Genomic DNA, 19,128 nt, shown 5'->3' on the forward strand with positions numbered 1-19,128 from the left:
CCGTCTGGGATCAGCTGAGGCCAGAGATCCTTGTCTTCTGTACTGTCCTGAAGGAGGAGGAATGAACAGGAGGGCATTAAAAGAAAACAATCTCCTTTCCCCACAAGCTCTGAGAGAAAACCTCCTGCTCATCAGACCAAAAAATAATAATAATAATAAAGTGATAAACAACCATGCAAATTGTGAAATATGCTGGAACTCTTTGTTTTAAAACTTTTATCATTTTGATTTAGATGGAAATAGCGTCCCACGTTCAACAACCCAAGCAACCTTTTCCCTAATAACTGGGTTGCCCTACACACACCGTTCTGCTTTTTAAATATCTTCTCCTTGACACGGTTCCAGGTAGGGCCCCGGCCCAGCCCCCATCGTGCCTGAGCGCAGTTGTGTGTTCACCTTCAACTTAACCTTCCTCCTTTCTTCCCAAGTGACATGCGTGTGTATTTTCATTTTCTGACCCAGTTATGTAGGGGATAGTGAGTGAGAATTTCAAATGTAAGATTCTTTTTAAACCTCTCCCACCGTCTTCCAACCTGCCAAATAAAAAGCTCCAGTGTCCTGGGATGCACCTACGTGTCCTCTTGCTGTGTGATACAAGCTTGAGGAAAAAGAGCTGCATCCTTGGTCCTCTCTCATTAATAGAAGTTTTAGAAACACACGTGGCCCATTCCCTTTATAGGTGACCTTTTAGCCATTTCCTAACCATCCAAGTGAAGTCGATCTTGGGAAGCTATTAATGCTGTCTTCCCAGCTGGAATTTTTTTTTTAATAAATGCAAACAGACCAAAGAATGGATAAATAATAGAATTTGAGAATTCTGGCTACCAGAAGCTTTATATTCTGTGAGACAGTGTTCCCATCAACTATGTAAGGCTGATGCTTTTGTTTTAATAGTGGTGGATGCGGAGTACTGAGCCCAGTGGAGTTAGGGAACATGCCCAAGGTCATATAGCTAGTACTTGAGAAAGTATGATGCTTTCAACCCTGCTCTAGTTACTTAATGAGTATATATACCATAAATAAGGCTGGGGACCAAAACTAAGCTTCATTTCCAAGTAAATAAAGAAAAGGGAATTGAGGGGAAACAGAATGAATGAAACAGTAAGTGCAAACCATTCAGGCCAGTGCCTGGCACATGGTAGATTCTCAGTAAATGTTAGCAAGTATTGTTGCCCCAGTGTCAATTCTTTGAGGACTTTCTTTCAGGGAAAATATTAATGATGCATTATTTCTTGCTTTGCAAGATGTGAAGTTGTTGACTTATCGCTGCTGGGCTTGGCATGTCGAGCCCTGTTGCTGTTTATTAATGTGATGAGGTTACTCATGGTGAGGGAGGGTCCCCACTGCGCAGTGGCAGTAATTATCAGTGTTGCTGTGAGGCTGCAGGAACTGACTGCTAGAAAATGCTGGTTTCTTTTTTTCTTTCTTTTTTTTTTTAAAAAAGAAAAAATCCCATTACATAATTTAACAATCATTTTGTTCCATAGTGAGTTGAAAAGAACTTAGCAGCCTTCAGCTGGAGCTGAATGGAGAAGCAAATTATAGAAATCACTGACATTAGTGCCTGGCTAGAGCAGGATTGTTTCCCACTGAATATTTGAAAGTATTCTGTCCAATCTAATTTTGAAAGACTGGAGTCAGTGGGCTTCCACTGCTTTCCTTGGGAACTGTAATTACGTGGCCTAATAGAGCTCGACGCTGGGGCATTTTCTCCAGCGGGTGCAGGAGCAGTGGATGCACTTGTAGGAGGTATGGTCACTTGCTTTTCAAAATGGGATTTGGTAAAGGAACACAAACATGTTTTGCTCACTTGAGAAAATGTTCTTCTGTCTCTACCCAAGGAGAGAAGTTTCTTTGTTTCTTTGGTCCATCCTGCTGCTGTTGAAACACAATTTACATAAATAGAATTTTCTTTAACTTTGTATTTACAGAGAATCCCCCAAATACACAAAAGTGGACAAAACAGTATAATGTGCCCCAAACTAGCCCCAATAATCATCAACCAATTATCAATCCTGCCCCATCTATACTCCCATCTACTTCCTCCCTTCTGTTATTTTGAAACAAATTTCATCATCTTTTTTTAAAAAAGAAGAAGTCTGGTAAAATACATATAGCATGAAATTTGCCATTTTAATAATTTTAAAGTGTATAACAGTGGGATTAAGTATACAATGTTGTGCAGCCATCACCCCTGTCTAGTTCCAAAACTTTCTTATCACCCCAGAAAGAACCTCTCTATCCCTTAGGCTGCAGCTCCCATTCTTTCCTCCCTGAAAAAACCACTAATCTGCTTTCATCCTCTGCGGATTTGCCAATTCTGGATATTTCATGTAAGTGGATTCATACAACGTATAGCTTTCTTCTTCTGGCTTCTTTCAGTTATTAATATCATGATGTTTTCAAGATTCATCCACATTGTATCATGCATCAATACTTCATTCCTTTTCATATCTGAATAACACTCTATTGTATGGATATACTACATTTTATTTATTCATCTGTGATGATGGACAGTTTGGTTATTTCCATGTTTTGTATATTGTTAACAGTGCTGCTTTGAGCATTCATATGCAAGTTTTTGTTTAAACACATGTTTTCAATTTTGAGGGGTAGGTATATACCTAGAAGTGAAATTGCTAGGTCATATGCTATTTCTTTTATACACACACACACACACACACACACATATATGTATATATATATATATATATATGATATTTCTAACTTACTGAGGAACCATCTAACTGTTTGCCACAGTTTACATTCTCTCCAACCATGTAGGAGAGTTCTGATTTCTTCACATTTTTGCCAACACATAATTTTCTGTTATACTTTTTTTTCTGTTTAAATTATAGTCATCCTAAAGGGTGTGAAGTAGTATCTCATTGTGGTTTTGACTTGCATTTTCCTAAAGATTGTTGACGTTGAGCATCTTTTCATGTGATTGTTAGTCATTTGTATATCTTCTTTGGAGAAATGCCTGTTCAGGTGTTTCACCGCTTTTTCAATTGTGTTGTTTATATTTTTCTTGTTGAGTTGTAAGTGTTCTTTATATATTCTCGATACTAGACCCTTATTAGATATGTGATTTGCACATGTTTTGTCCATTCTATGAGTTGTCATTTCACCCTCTTGATAGTGTCTTTTGATGCACAAAATTTTTAATGTCGATGAAATCCAATTTCTCTCCTTTTATTTATTTTTGTTGTTGTTGTTTGTGCTTTTAGTGTCAAAGTTAAGAAACCATTGCTTAGTCCATGGTGGTGAAAATTTACCCCATGTTCTCTCCTAAGAGTTTTACAGTTCTAGTTCTTATATTTACATCATTGATTCATTCCAAGATAATTTTTATATGTGATATGAGGTAAGGATTCAACATTATTCTTTTACATGTGGATATCCAGTTGACCCAGCCTCATTTGTAGAAGAGACTATCATCATATCATTTTATCCTTAGTATTGATACTTCAGTATGCTTCTCCAAAATATAATTATTTTTTCACATAACCACAATACTATCATCATCCTTAAAAAACGTCAACCACATTTCCTTGATGTCAGCAAATATCTAGACTCTAGATTGTTCTAAAAATTTTCAACAGCTTTTAAAAAAAAAAATTAGTGTCCAGATAAGTTGCATTCATTGCAATTTGTTGGTAGACCTTTTTTAAATGTTATTAAACCTACAGATTTCCCTTCCATCTCTTCTTCTTTCGTTATATATATTTGTTGAAGCAAATGAGCCGTTTACCCTTTGGAGTTTTTTATCCTAGGTTTTGTTGATTGTATCCCCATCATGTAACATGTTTGTTCCTCAGTCCTCTTAATTTCCTGTAAATTGGTAACTGGAACTAGATGCTTGATCAGATTTAGTTTGGCCTTTTATTGTTTTGCTTTGTTTTAGGCACGATTACTCCTTAGGTGATGTTGTGTTACTCTAATCAAGAGATAAATCTTAGTTGGTTATTTTCTTTTTATGTTAGCAGCCATTGGTGCTTAAATCCACTAATTTATCAGAGATTGTGAAATAGTGATATTCTAATTCCATTATGTCCTTTTCATTTATCAGATGAAATACTGTTTTTGTGAAGAGAAGTTTTAGCTCTTTTATTATGTAATCATGGTGGTAAAACTTGTAAAAGAAAGGCAGTGTAAATTCTTGATTTTTTTCCCCTTTATTTACCAGTTTCAATATAAGAAATTGGTTTTTCAGTTTCTTCAAACAGTGCCAATTACATTCTTTTTGAGGGCATGTTTTTATTAATGCATTTACTTAAGCATATTCAGTGTGTTTCAAGACTTTGCAGTTATTATTCTTTTTTAAAATTTATTTATTTTAATTGGAGGCTAATTACTTTACAATATTGAGTTACACTGACATGAATCAGCCATGGGTGTACATGTGTTCCCCATCCTGAACCGCCCTCCCACCTCCCTCCCCACATCCCTCAGGGTCTCCCCAGTGCACCAGCCCTGAGCACCCTGTCTCATGCATCCAACCTGGACTGGTGATCTGTTTCACATATGATAACATACATGTTTCAAAGCTATTCATTCAACCATCCCACCCTCGCCTTCTCCCACAGAGTCCAAAAGTCTGTTCTTTACATCTGTGTCTCTTTCGCTGTCTCACATATAGGGTCATTGTTACCATCTTTCTAAATTCCATTTATAGGCGTTAGTATACTGCACTGGTGTTTTTTCTTTCTGACTTACTTCACTCTGTATAATAGGTTTCATTTTCAGCCACCTCATTAGAACTGATTCAAATGCATTCTTTTTAATGGCTGAGTAATATTCCATAGTGTATATGTACCACAGCTTCCTTATCCATTCGTCTGCTGATGGACATCTAGGTTGCTTCCATGTTCTGACAATTATAACCAGTGCTGCGATGAACATTGGGGTACACGTGTCTCTTTCAGATCTGGTTTCCTCAGTGTGTATGCCCAGGAGTGGGATTGCTGGGTCATATGGCAGTTCTGTTTCCAGTTTTTTAAGGAATCTCTACACTGTTTTCCATAGTGGCTGTACTAGTTTGCATTCCCACCAACAGTGTAAGAGGGTTCCCTTTTCTCCACACCCTCTCCAGCATTTATTGTTTGTAGACTTTTGGATAGCAGCCATCCTGACTGGTGTGTAATGGTACCTATTGTGGTTTTGATTTGCATTTCTCTGATAATGAGTGAGGTTGAGCATCTTTTCATGTGTTTGTTAGCCATCTGTATGTCTTCTTTGGAGAAATGTCTGTTTAGTTCTTTGTCCCATTTTTTGATTGGGTTGTTTATTTTTCTGGAATTGAGCTGTATGAGCTGCTTGTATATTTTTGAGATTAATTCTTTGTCAGTTGCTTCTGATTCTCAGATTATCCCATTTTGGCCAATGAGACCTCTTAAAGTTGACTCTTTGATCCTTTCTAGCATGATCTTACAGTCTTTGATAGCTTCCTGGCTCTCATATATGATAATTTTACAGCTTTTTTGGGGGGCTGAAGCATGCTCTTTTGTGGCACTTTTCAAATTTCTTTACAAGAGCCCCTGGTCGATCTGTGTACTTTCACCAGCTCTCTGGAGAAGAGTGGAGAGTTTTGTTACACTTTATAAAATCATAAGAAGACAAATCAGATTGACATTGGAAACTCATTCAGAAAACTAATTTTATGAGTTTTTAAAATAATTTTTTGCGTTTCACCTGGGCATTTAGAAAAAAAAGAGAACATTATTTCTGCCCAAAGATTTTTGCAGTCTGGTGGGTTATCTTTTAGGACCTGGTGACATGGTGCTGATTTTAGGAATGCACATTTGGACAAAGCCAAAACCATCAATGTGATTTCATTATGTCTCTATTTTAGTTCTGTTTCTAGCATCAAGTCAGAGACTGATTGCTAGTCATCCTAAACTATTTTCTTATAATTATGTTTAAAAGTACCTGATAAGGTGACTTTTGCTGAAGACTTTTGAAGAAGAGGGAGAATGTATGGAAATGGATGTGTTTTTCTAAACCTAGAAAATGAATGTAAAAGCAAATGGATTGCTTTTTTTCTTCTAGTCTCTACTTCTCCATTAAGTAAGGGAGATGTTTATTTTCTGCCTATTTTATAAAGTTGCTGAGTACTGTAATGAGTTTATATTTATAGAGAACTTGGAGCTTTCTGGATGAAAGGTGCTAAATTAGGGCTTATTGTTTAGTGAATTTATCTGATATGTCCAGCCTCCTGGGAACATTTGCTGAAGTTAATTAAAAGCAGATCGTCCTCACTCTGACAGCTTACAGTGCCACTTACAAACCAATAGCATAAACAATGTGCACTTCTATTGTTCTGGCTTGGGATTGCCTAGACAACCACAGCTCTTTCAGAGAGGGGGATGAGCCTACTTTTGTAGGAGAGATGAGCTTGACCACTAAATAAAACCACAAGGATAGTCTCAATTCCATCTGAACCACCTAGCTGCCCTCATTTAAAACACAGAATATGGAGATTCTCCTCAATTTCCAATTTGGAAAATTAAAAATAATCTTTCCAGGACTTCCCTGGTGATCCAGTGCTTAAGATGTTACCTTCCAATGCAGGGGATGAGGGTTCGATCCCTGGTCAGGGAGCTAAGATCCCACATGTCTCAAGGCCAAAGAAATAAAGCATTAAAAAAAGAAGCAATATTTGTAACAAAATTCAGTAAAAACTCTAAAAATGGTCCACATTAAAAAAAATCTATCATTTGGGGAAAAAATAAAGATAAAAATTTGTTTTATATGTCATTTTATGATCACTTTTTCTTTGCAGGAATGGCATTCCAAAGCAACCAACTAGATACCTTATGCTTTCTTAACACAGTAGAAGTCTTGAAGTGTAATTATAATAATGGCCTATTTGCTTCCTTTGCCAGTTGGTGATGGAGTTTTGTGGTGCGGGCTCTGTCACTGACCTAATCAAGAACACAAAAGGTAACACGTTGAAGGAGGAGTGGATTGCATACATCTGCAGGGAGATCTTACGAGTAAGTGACAACATGGGAGATACCTTGGGAGGTGTTGACCTTTACACTGACCTTCCGCTAACTCACTCCATAATTCGTATCGGAAACCTCCTTAGAGCTTTATTCTAACAGTGATGGTGGCAGTGGTATGTGTTGTGGTCTGCTGTGACGAAGGGAGAGCCATTCTGAACAGGCTTCACAGGTGGCTCAGTGGTAAAGAATCTGCCTGACAATGCAGGAGACACAGGTTCGATCCCTGGGTCAGGAAGATCGCCTGGAGGAGACAATGCCAACCCACTTCAGTATTCTAGCTGGGAGAATCCCATGGACAGAGGAGCCTGGCAGGCTACAGTCCATAGGGTTGCAAAGAGTCAGATACAACTGAGCACATACACAACAAAAAAACTGAATAGGCATGTGCACTCTCATTTGAAGAGTTAGTTGGGTGATTTCCCTTAACCTGGGATTCATTTCCTATGGAGTTTCCAATTGGAAATCTGATTTTAGATTGCAGAGATAGTTTCCCACTTAGGAGATGGATTGTTTAAGGATATTTTGGTCACTTGTTTGAGTTTTCAACTTGTGAAAGTTTATAACTAATTTAAGGCTTGTATGACGTTAGCCATTTTAGTGCATAAAACCTAGTTTAACTGATTTTACCTTAAAAAGTTTCTTTGAAACAATCTCTAAAATCAGTCAGAACAGTTGGGCAAGAATGTGCCCATCTGCCCAGTTTTGCCCACAAATTCCAGAGTCAGGCAGTCTGGACAGCAGTGTCATATTTGCTGAGTTCACTTCAGGAAGAAGATAACTGGTCATATTTTAGTTTGTTTGGATCAGTTTAATTATCTCTTGCTATTAATAAGGAGGCTACTATATGTCCACTGAACATTCCTATACTAGATCTCCTTGACATTTATTTGTTCTGCCTTCTTAATATAAGGGAACAAAACATAAAACTATTTCATAAATTAGAACGCTTGATATTGTAATGATGTTATTTCTCCTCAGTCTGATCATTGGCATCATAAACTGCCTATTCAAATCCTTCTAGATACACTTGTGGATATACAAGCTGATTTTTAAAACATTATATGGAAATAACAAAAGGCCAAGAATAATCAAGGCAATTTTGAGGAACAAAGGTGAAAAATTTATGCTGCCAGTTTTCAGGACTTCTTATAAAGTTGCTAAGTAGTTAAGACAGGGTGGTATTGTCATAAGAATAGACAAATGGCCAAGGAAATATGACGGAGAGTCCATGAACAGACCCACTTCTTCTGGTCACCTGATTTACAACCAGAGCAGTGCTAAGTGCATGGGGAAAGTACAGAAAATTATAAATAAAAAATGACAACACTTGGGTATCCATTACCTTGAATTAGCAAGCATTGATATAGTATGACTTGCTTCAGTATGCCAATTTTAGATTCTTTTAAGTTACAGTGTATCTGAGAAACCACCTTAGAACAAGTCTGTTTTTAGAACTCATACCACATAAAAGCCAAAGTCGGGATAATTCATGGAAAAATGGAACACAATGAGGTTGAGGTGTCACTGAATAATTATTTCACATAATGAGCACAAAGTCACAAATATCATAAAGCACTAAAAATGACAGTGGTGAACATTAACAAAGGAAGTAAAAATTGATGCTTTCTTTTTTTTCAATGTGAGACATTGGTTAAAGCTAATGGGAAATTTCTTGGCTGGTCTGAGTAATACTGTGCTTAATTAAAATTACATAATAGAAGATAACTTTTAAACTTTTAAATCCAAAAATTGCCTCCAAAAGTGGGGACTTCCGTTAAATCAGTTTTCTGTACAGACGCTAGATGTTCCATGTACCAGCTGGCGAATACAGGTGATCCTGACTTTGTTCAGAGTGCTCTTAGCTGAAACATGTGCGTGTTGGAACCAGCCATATCATGGCTTGTGTGGTTCCTTGTTACCCGAGATCAAAGCTGATATGCAAATGTTTCATTTAGCACAGTACCGTGCATTGTAAGGGCTGCCTGTATATTTCCTTATACTGATCAGTTGCTTGCAGTTTAGAATAAATGAACATTGTGCTATATTTGAATTATGACCACATGAAAGATATGAATACAATAATGAAAGAATCTCTGGGTAAGTTTAAATTTTTTGGATTATTAACATCCAAAATATTTTTTTTTTTGCATCTGGATTTATATTCCTATTAACCCTTCCCAACTCTCCATCACGCCAGGGGCTGAGTCACCTGCACCAGCATAAAGTGATTCATCGAGATATTAAAGGGCAAAATGTCTTGCTGACTGAAAATGCAGAAGTTAAACTAGGTAAGAACAGAATCCAGTGAGCCTAGGAATTACAGGAATTGGTAGGATTGTTTCAGCTGTTTTTCTTTTTAAAATAATGAATGTAAATGTATCACTGTGTATTTGGAGGGCATTGTACCTAGAATGGAAAGAAACATGTTTCTTCTCCTATTTAAAAAACATTTTTTAAAAGCACTTTTAGGAGTGAACTGGTATACAATATTATAAGCAGAACCATGTACTTAATCAATGTATAGAAATAATTGAGCTTATTTTTTAAGCAAAGAGCCTTTAGATTAGATGTGGCTGACCTTGAAATGGTTTCCTATTTCTTATAGTTTATGTTGTTGCTGCTATAACAGAACAATGATGACTTATTTTTCAATTGAAAATATCCACACACATTTAGAATAATGAATTTCCTGCTATATTCCCCTATATTTTAAGTGCTATTTACATCAATTTCATTATTACCTAGGGCACCTATACAAAATGGATGCTTGATAGTCTACTTTACACACATATTGATTATCCCACTTCCATCTGCCAGAGTTGTCAGTGAGGGAATCCTTTTCTCTGGTCCTTTCCATTAGAGCCCTTCCCACAAAAAATCTGGGATTTTCCAATAAGGTAGAGAATACCCACATGCATTTGACTGCTTGATGTATATAAGTAAGAGCATACATTGACAGATATCCTGTAAGATATGCAATTTGTCTTCTAGAAATGAATCACTGTCCATATGAATGTTTCTTTTCAAAGAGATTTAAATATCTCCTATGTTTATATCCCAAACATTCGCTCTTGCCTTTTTGTTAAAATATATAATTTCCTTTTTTTTTTTCTTAGTTAGAATTTGGGGCCAAGCTTTCATCTCATGAATATTCCCTTTTAAAACAAAAGCATACATTAGGTAGGGAAAACAGTTATGTATGTACTGACTACATAAGCTATCCTCAGAATGTTCACTCATCACTATTAACAGTTACTTGTGAGAGACTATTATGTTCCAGATCATGTACAAAATGTTTGAAGATAGATGATTTCACTTAAACATTATAGCAGCTCCATGTGACTTTCAGCATCCTCATTTTATGGATTAAGAAAATGAAGCTCCAGGAGATGTATCTACTAGGTCACATACAAATAAGTGTCAGAAATGAGATGCAAATTTAGGCAGTCTGACTTCGGAAACTTAGCTGATTACCACTTTTTTTCTTTGCATCCTCTAAATACTCTCCTTTATGGTCCAAGCTTGCCTTTTATTTAACACCTATTTTTTGTCTTCCATGGAGCCCTGATATAACCAGATATAACTCCTTGTGCTTTTCTCATTGGTGCACTTTATCTGTTTATATTAATATATGCAGTTTAAACATATACATTCACTAGAGATTATCATGGCTTCCCTGGTGGCTCAGATGGTAAAGAATCTGCCTGCAATGCAGGAGACCTGGGTCGGGAAGATCCCCTGGAGAAGAGCATGGCTATCCATTCCAGTATTCTTGCCTGAAGAATTCCACAGACAGAGGAGCCTGGCAGGCTACAGTCCTTGGAGTCACAAAAAGTCAGACACAATAGAGCAACTAGCACACACACACACACACAGATTATCCTACTAAATTAAGTCAGACAGATATCATATGATATCACTTATGTGTGGAATCTGAAAAAAAATGATGCAAATAAACTTATTTACAAAACAAATAGACTCACAGACATAGAAAATAAACATGGTTATCAAAAGGAAAAGGTGGGGGAGGGATAAATTAGGAGGTTGGGATTAGTATGTGCACACTGCTATATATAAAATAGATAATCAACAAGGACCTACTATATAACACAGGGAACTCTACTCAATACTCTGTAATAACCTATATGGGAAAAGAATCTGAAAAAGAATAGATCTATGTATCTGTATAACTGAATCACTTTGCTATACACCTGAAACTAACAGAACATTGTAAATCAACTATACTCCAATCTAAAATCATTGAATATATATATTTAATTTAGCTGCCGTCACAGTAGTAAAAAGGAAGAAGCATTCTGAGTGCCCTCAAAAGATGAATGGGTAAACAAAATGTGGCACCTACAGACAATGGAATAATATTCAGTCTTAAAAAGGGACGACATTCTAATGCATGCTGCAACATGCATTAACCTTTGAGGACATTACATTAAGTAAAATAGGTTAGTCTCTAAAAGACTAATACCGCATGATTCCACTTATATGAGGTATCTATCTACAGTAGACAGATTCATAGAGACATAAAGTAGAATGGTGCTTTCAAGGCACCTGGGACAGGAGGGAGAAAGAGGAGTGCTTAATGGTTCAGCTGAGGAAGATGAAAAAGTTCTGGAGTCGGATGGTGGTTATGGTTGCACCGGAAACTGGATGTACTTAGTACCACAACACTGTTCACTATGAAGTGGTTAAAATGGTAATTTTATGTTGTATATTTTACCACAATAAAAAAATACTCATTCATTTTATCACCGTATAAGACCTTAGGCCACAGACTGTTCATTTGTCTCCCCTTAACTAGTGGACTTTGGAGTCAGTGCGCAGCTTGATCGAACAGTGGGCAGGAGGAATACCTTCATCGGAACACCCTACTGGATGGCTCCAGAAGTTATCGCCTGTGATGAAAACCCAGATGCCACGTATGATTTCAAGGTATGTCTTCTTACTTCTTCATTAAGTTTCCAGGCATGCCTAAACATCTCACCCTGAGACTTGTAGAGAATTTGCTCATGGCTTTGGGCTTGTGATTTGTATAATCCAAAGGGAAAACTAAAAGACATTTCTTGAGTTTATGACATTCAAGTGAGAATCTTTTTAACAAACTCACCCATCATATCTCATTGCCTATTTGTTAAAAAAAAAATATATATATATATATATATTTAAACCATTTTCTACATTCTTTTAACCTTCTCTTGCTTCTTACTAGAAAATAGATTTCTATTTTGGTTGTAGTTTAGATTTTTGGCAAAGCATATGTATTCTGAGAGCTTTTTATGTTAAAAGAAACCAAGACATGAGTTCATTTTCTTAGGTCATCTTTTTCTGGTTAAAAATAATTATATTTAGTCATTTTCACATAGTTCAAAGTTTAATTATTAGAGTTTCTTTTCAAAATGAGAGAGAATCAAATGGGATGTTGGTAGCTACTTTACAGTGTTTCTATAGTCTCTTGCTATGTTTGATAGAAATTTGATTTGTGGCTTGATATTTTGTATCATCAACTGGAAAATTGCTAGTAACTCAAAGCAGTGTTTAAGTGGAGAGGTGGAAGTTTTCTCCTTCTCCAAGAAGGCCTCCTCTTTTCCACAGGTGCATGGACTTTTCACCAAAGGACTTTAATGATTACTTTGAAATACCCTCATCTTACAGATGTGGGAACTGCACAATGAATACCCAGTTAGTGGTCTTCTCACAGACTTGGTCCCCATATCTCCAAGCTCTCTGTTCAGAGTTTTCCCTAAATATTACCATGTTTCTCTATGATGCACTCCTACATAAATATATATAGGAGTATAAATATCCAATATATAAAATATAAATGTCCAATTTACCAACAAAACAGCCTCTGAAGAGTATATTTGAAGAATTCCTCTATTAAAGAACATTTTTAGTTCTCCACATATGGTGTTATTATTGAAATCAGGTCACAAAGATGCAAACATTGCAATGTCTTTGGGACCCAGTGTCTCAGGGCACTGACAAAATTATTTGCCTCTTTGGAGAAATGCAAGTTTGAAGGTCTAAAAGCAAAATAATCCTCTGTAAATTTCCTTCTTCTTTCACAGTTAGTCACTATAATAACCTGACAACAATCTGTCTGAACACAGCTGCCAAGTTAAAAATTAATCTCTTGCCAAAATAAATGTCATTTATTTAAACTGTTAATGATAAGCACATTTAAATAATTTAATTTGCAAATCCCTTCAGAGGAACCACTACAAAATATATGTCCCAGCCCAGATATGTGTACCATGATTGACTATAAGCCATTCTTCAACCTATAGTTATACTTAACAAGTGCTAACTGGTCTATATCTTGGCCACAGATATTTTAAATTGCTTTATAGCCTACCATAGAGAATCAGAGTGTTTCAAACATTTAACCTCATTTTAGCCTGTAAGTATTTCGTCTGCCTATAATATATATGGGACTTTTGTTCTATGGCATAAAATAGATCCCTGTGACTTAGCTATTTTTTAGAAGAGGACTCCTGTGATCAAGCCAAAGCTTGGAATTAAACTGATATCTTGAATCTCTTTCTTCAGGCTGTGGTTTATAGTGAGATTAAGGAATATAGCTTGGGGTCGATGAAAAATTTTTGAGCCTAATGCATAATCCTAGTGTGAACAAAGCCTGATGTATAACCGTAGGTGTGGACAAAGCCTGATGCTTAACCCTAGGTGTGGACACAACCTGATGTATGAATAACCACAGGGAGCATCGTGCTGCACTGGGAGGTTTCAGAGGTGCTGGAAGGTCCTGAGACATTAGGAAATCAAAGATTAATTTCTCTGTCTTTTATTAAAAAATAAAGGATTGTGATGAGAGAACAAATTCAACCGTATCAGCCATTTTAGACCTTCAGTGCAACTTACTTTGTTTGGATTGTCATAAACGTAGGTTGTATAAGAGGAGGAAGAAGTCATGGCAAGAATATGAGCTTCGCTGGCCACTTGTCATGAGTGAAAGAAGGAGCACAACAAAAGGGTGGATTAGGAAGACCAAGCAGAAAGGAAGATTTGGGGGTTCTTTGAAGATTCGTTCCAACCACTTGGCAGTTTTACTGTGAATCAGAGAAGAAGCTATACTTTACATAATCTTGCTACTTCTTTCTCAGCATCAGATCTTATCCTTTTTTTCTGTTCACTATTCTTAGGAACGTGGCCTGTCACCAGGAGACAGCTCAACAATACATTGACTTTCAAAACCATTTATTCATTCACTCAGTGTGTATTTATTCAATACTCACTATGCAAAAGGAGTTAGCCAAGCTCTACATGTATATGCAGTTTTTTACTAGAAAGTCCATTTGCGACCTTATCAAAGTTCAGTGGTTTGCTGCTGTGTTTGGCTGTCCATTTGACCCACTGTGTATCCTAGCTTCAGAGACTGACCTTAGCACTTCAGTCTCTCACGTGCTGTGGATACGTTCAGCCTAGAGGCTGAAAGTTTAGAATAAAAGATGAGTTGAAGGCCACTGGGCTTTGTTGGGTTTTCTTTCACAAAAGCCCTTTCTTTAAAATAAAGACAAAAAGCAAAGGAATATAGTTTGGTTTTATTATTTATTTCTTTTTTTAAAGATTTTTTAAATTTACTTTTGGCTGTACTGTGTCTTCGTTGCTATGCGGGCTTTTCTCTAGTTGCAACAAGCAGGGGCTGGTCACTAGTCGTGGTGCACAGGCTTCTCCTTGAGGTGGCTTCTCTTGTTGCGAAGCATGGGTTCTAGGGCACTCCACTTCAGTAGTTGCAGCTCCTGGGCTCTAGAGCACAGACTCAATAGTTGAGGTGCACAGGCTTATCTGTTCTGCAACATGTGGGATCGTCCTGGGGCAGGGATTGAACCTGTGTTTCCTGCATTGTCAGGCAGCTTCTTTACCATTGAGCCACCAGGGAAACCCCTGAGTATTATTTTATTTGCCTAATGTCTTTAGAAACTGCTGTGTTTTTTGTTTTTTTTTTAACTATAGCAATTCAATAAAATAGGAACTTCTATATAAGAAAATAAGCTCAAGAGCCCATGGCTTTTATTGCAGTCTGGTTTTGTCTGATATCTACCGGGCACAGTAAGCCACCGACTGAAAATAACCCCTATCCTAAGGAGGAGCGCCAGAATCTCATTTGCCTGGTGTTTTCACTTTCCCCTAGAGCCCTTCCTTTCTTGTTTTCAGAAAATCTGTCAAAACACTTCAAGCAAAAGGCAAGGTTTCATTTTCCTGATAAGTATGTGGGGCAATAATGAAAGCTTTCTCATTTAATAATAAGCATTCAAAAGACTTGGAATTAATAAAACTGTTCAAAATTCCTAGACTGTTTAAATTGTTATTTTTTTTTAACTTGAATTTCATTTCAGTTAGATGGGATTTGCGGAGTGTTTTGTAGTCCTATGTATTTGTTGCTTTAACTTCCTACTCACTAACGGAAGTTCTCTGTGGGCAAGAGCCCATTCAATAGTTGAATAAAGACGGGCACAGCTGTCCACAGGAGTGCTACCCAGCCGTCCGAACGATGAGATAGTGTATACGTTGAAGTTGGGCAGATTCCAAGATACAGTGTGAGGCCCACAAAGCAGCTTACAGTACACATCATAGTCTTGTTCGCCCCTACCCGATGGATGAATGGCATGTGGATGGAGAACTTAAACTTCTTTTTAACTTTTTATATTGAAGTATAACTGATTAACAGTGCTGTGATAGTTTCAGGTGGATGGCAAAGGGACTCAGCCATATATATACATGTATCCGTTCTCTCCCAAAACTCCCCTCCTATCCGGCATGCCACTTAACACGCAGCAGAGTTAAGTCCTGGGTGTTCATTGGAAGTACTGATGCTGAAGCTGAAACTCCAATACTTTGGCCACCTCATGCGAAGAGTTGACTCACTGGAAAAGACCCTGATGCTGGGAGGGATTGGGGGCAGGAAGAGAAGGGGACGACAAAGGATGAGATGGCTGGGTGGCATCACCGACTCGATGGGCATGAGTTTGAGTAAACTCCGGGAGTTTGTGTTGGACAGGGAGGCCTGGTGTGCTGCGATTCATGGGGTCACAAAGAGTCGGACACGACTGAGCGACTGAACTGAACTGAAAGTTCCGTGTGCTACACAGTAGGTCCTTGTTGGTTATTCATTATAAACAGAGCAGAATGTACATCTTAAACTTTTTATTTTATATATCTTTCTGTAACTGTTCTAGCTTTTTAAACCATAAACTGGTCATGCTTTTATAGTAACTTAGTCAAGTAAGAGAAGTATGGTGAAATGGTGTATCCCCTCAACCCCACCGCCCATCCACTGGCCTGATCTGTGCTAATGTCGGCTGTTATCCACCTAAACTCTGAGACTTTGCACACAGGTGCTGTAGACCCTTTAAAGACATAGATGTCTCCTGCAGGGTTTGGGTGAGTATTGAGCTCTGGCTGTAGAGCAAGTACTCATTCTCCTGTGTTACAGATAATTGGCTTTATTCAGACAGAATGAAAAGCACCCCTGAAGGTAAGAGGCTCAGCTGGAGAGAAAGTGAGCACTTGCCTAGTCAGGGAGCATCACCAAGGTGTATGCGATGTGCTTCATGAGAGGATGATCTTCACATAGCAGAGTGAGGTTTGCCTCTCACATGAGGCCTGACCTCTGTCTACTGAAATTTCAACAAAGCTCCCATCCCCATGTGGCAGGAAGAAAGGATGATACAGACACCAGTGTTACTATTACTGGCAGAGACAAACTTCTATTAAACATATTCCTCGTGCTTCATGTTCACACCCACTTGTATAGGACTTTTTAGTCAGACATACTGCCCCCTCAACCAGGCTCTCAGTTGATCCCCAGGTGAAGAAAATAACCTGTTCTTCCAATATTTTCCCTATGGTCACATTACAAATGTAGATGAACAAGGAATTCTGGGGGAAGTGAGATTATGAATAACTACCTCTAAAGAAGGCTGAGCACCAAAGAATTGATGCTTTCAATTTGTGGTGCTGGAGAAGACTCTTGAGAGTCCCTTGGACAGCAAGGAGAACAAAGCAGCCAATCCTAAAGGGAATCAATCCTGAATGTTCATTGGAAGACTTGATGCTGAAGCTAAAGCTCCAGTACTTTGGCCACCTGATGCAAAGAACTGACTCACTGAAAAAGACTCTGATGCTGGGAAAGATGGAAGGCAGGAGAAGAGGAGAGCAACAGAGGATGAGACAGTTGGATGGCATCACCCACTCAATGGACATGAGTTTGAGCAAACTCCAGGAGATAGTGAAGGCCAGGGAAGCCTGGTGTGCTAAAGTCCATGGGGTCATGAAGAATCAGACATGACTGAGCAACTGAACAACCTCTGCTTGAATGGCCTCAGTAACCCTGACCTCACCACCTTGGTTCTGTTTATATATAATATAGTGTATATGATGTAGGGCATGGCAGGCCTTTGAAGTTGGATAGGATTGGTTTAAAATGTAGACATCACTTCCTTGCACTGTATAACTTCAGGGAAGTTATTTAACCTTTCTGAGACTCTGTGGGAGTAACAATTGTATATTACAAGGCTATATTAGAATAAAGTGAACTGACATATATAAATGAATTAATTCAATACCTTTTGATAAGTAGTTAATGTATGGTAGTTAATATTCATGTTTATGTTTCATATGAAGGTACTGCCATTTGGAGACATTTTGACCTAAAAAAAATCCCAGCAATATCATAGAATTTGAGCCACCTATTTGTACTATACACCTCTACTTTTCTTCTTACATTGAGCCAGGATCTGCTTCTCTGCAACTTATACCTCTAGATTAAGGTGCTGCCCTTGGGGGCCACATACAATAAATTCATTTTGCTTTTTCCAGGTGTAGCATTTCCAAAAAGAGAATAAGTTGCATGTTGAAAGACTGATTGCTGATCTTCATTTAAAAAAAAAAAGACTGATTTCTTGGTCTTGCAAACTTTGGTCTACTCTACTGCACCAATTGCACCTGTTATGAAGCTCTTGTTTGTGAACTCTAGACCACCCTGCTAGCCTCTGCTCAGGGGTGATGGTGTCAGGACTCAGTTAACCCCATTTCTGCTTGGCCATGTCGGTGGATCACAAGGCTGGAGGAGGAACACACCTTTTCCTGTTTGCTTCCTCTAAGCTTCCTGTTTCCTCCTGTAACATCCCAGAGACCTCTGTGAGTACCAGGGCTCCTTGTCACTCACAGGTTTGCTCGTTGAACTGCCAGTCAGTGATAATTGGCCCTCAGGATTTGTCTGTGCCAGTATTTGTTAAGTCCCCACGATGTGCACTGCCTTGTGTTAGGAACTTTGCATATACACCTTGTGTTTTAATTGTTACTATTTTTAATCTTTTTAAATTTATTTGGCTGCGTTGGGTCTTAGCTGTGGCACATGGATCTTTCGTTGCAGTGCACAGATCTCTAGTTGTGGCACATGGCCTCAGTCGCTGCAGCACATGGACTTTGCTCTGAGGCATGTGGGATCTTCATTCCCCAGCCAGGGGCCAACGCATGCCCTGCACTGCAAGGCAGATTCCTAACCAGTGGACCACCAGAGACGTATCCTACATATCTTAACTGAATTCTCATATTAACCGTGCAAGATAGGTGTTCTATTTGTGCTACAAGTGAAGACATGGGTTCAGGGGGTCCAGGGGGGGTCACCCCAGGTCTGCTCGCTACACAACATGTGTTCTTTCTACCTCTCGGGACACACTGGGGCTCCTCTCCTGCCCGCCACCCCACCCCCCCACCTGTCTCTTCTTGTGTGGCTGGTCCAGCCTTCTGAAAGCCCTCTTCACTTGTGGAGCAGCCCAGCCCCAAGAGGAATGGCCGCTTGTTATGTTCAAGTTCCTTTGTGCCAGTTGGCCCCCCACCAGCCAGAAGTTGTGTGCCTGCCTCTGCCTTCTCGGAGGCACTAGAATTTGTCTCTGTTCTGTTGGTGATGCACACCGCACTGAGCTATTAATCACGCTGCCGGCCAGGCTGCACTGCACCTCTAGAATAATGAATGACCCAGCCCCTGCCAGGATGAGTCACACCACGGCCACGGAGGAAACTTATCTCTCCCAACTCTCTCCTCATCTTGTTTCTCCCTCTTCCCTCTCTCGTCCCCTGTGAT

At 38.5% G+C, this 19,128-nt stretch overlaps 1 protein-coding gene across 8 annotated transcripts in view; it reads left to right on the forward strand.

Moving 5' to 3' along the window:
- TNIK (TRAF2 and NCK interacting kinase) overlaps positions 1 to 19,128 on the forward strand; it is a 390,807-nt gene that overhangs the window by 252,063 nt on the left and 119,616 nt on the right. For all 8 annotated transcript variants that reach the window (XM_043473737.1, XM_043473739.1, XM_043473738.1 and 5 more), the window contains 3 exons: positions 6,888 to 6,998; positions 9,208 to 9,298; positions 11,827 to 11,957. In XM_043473737.1, the coding sequence (XP_043329672.1) occupies positions 6,888 to 6,998; positions 9,208 to 9,298; positions 11,827 to 11,957 (333 nt within the window). The remainder of the gene's footprint in view (positions 1 to 6,887; positions 6,999 to 9,207; positions 9,299 to 11,826; positions 11,958 to 19,128) is intronic.

Source organism: Cervus canadensis, chromosome 7, assembly GCF_019320065.1.
Source record: "Cervus canadensis isolate Bull #8, Minnesota chromosome 7, ASM1932006v1, whole genome shotgun sequence".
Taxonomy (NCBI): domain Eukaryota; kingdom Metazoa; phylum Chordata; class Mammalia; order Artiodactyla; family Cervidae; genus Cervus; species Cervus canadensis.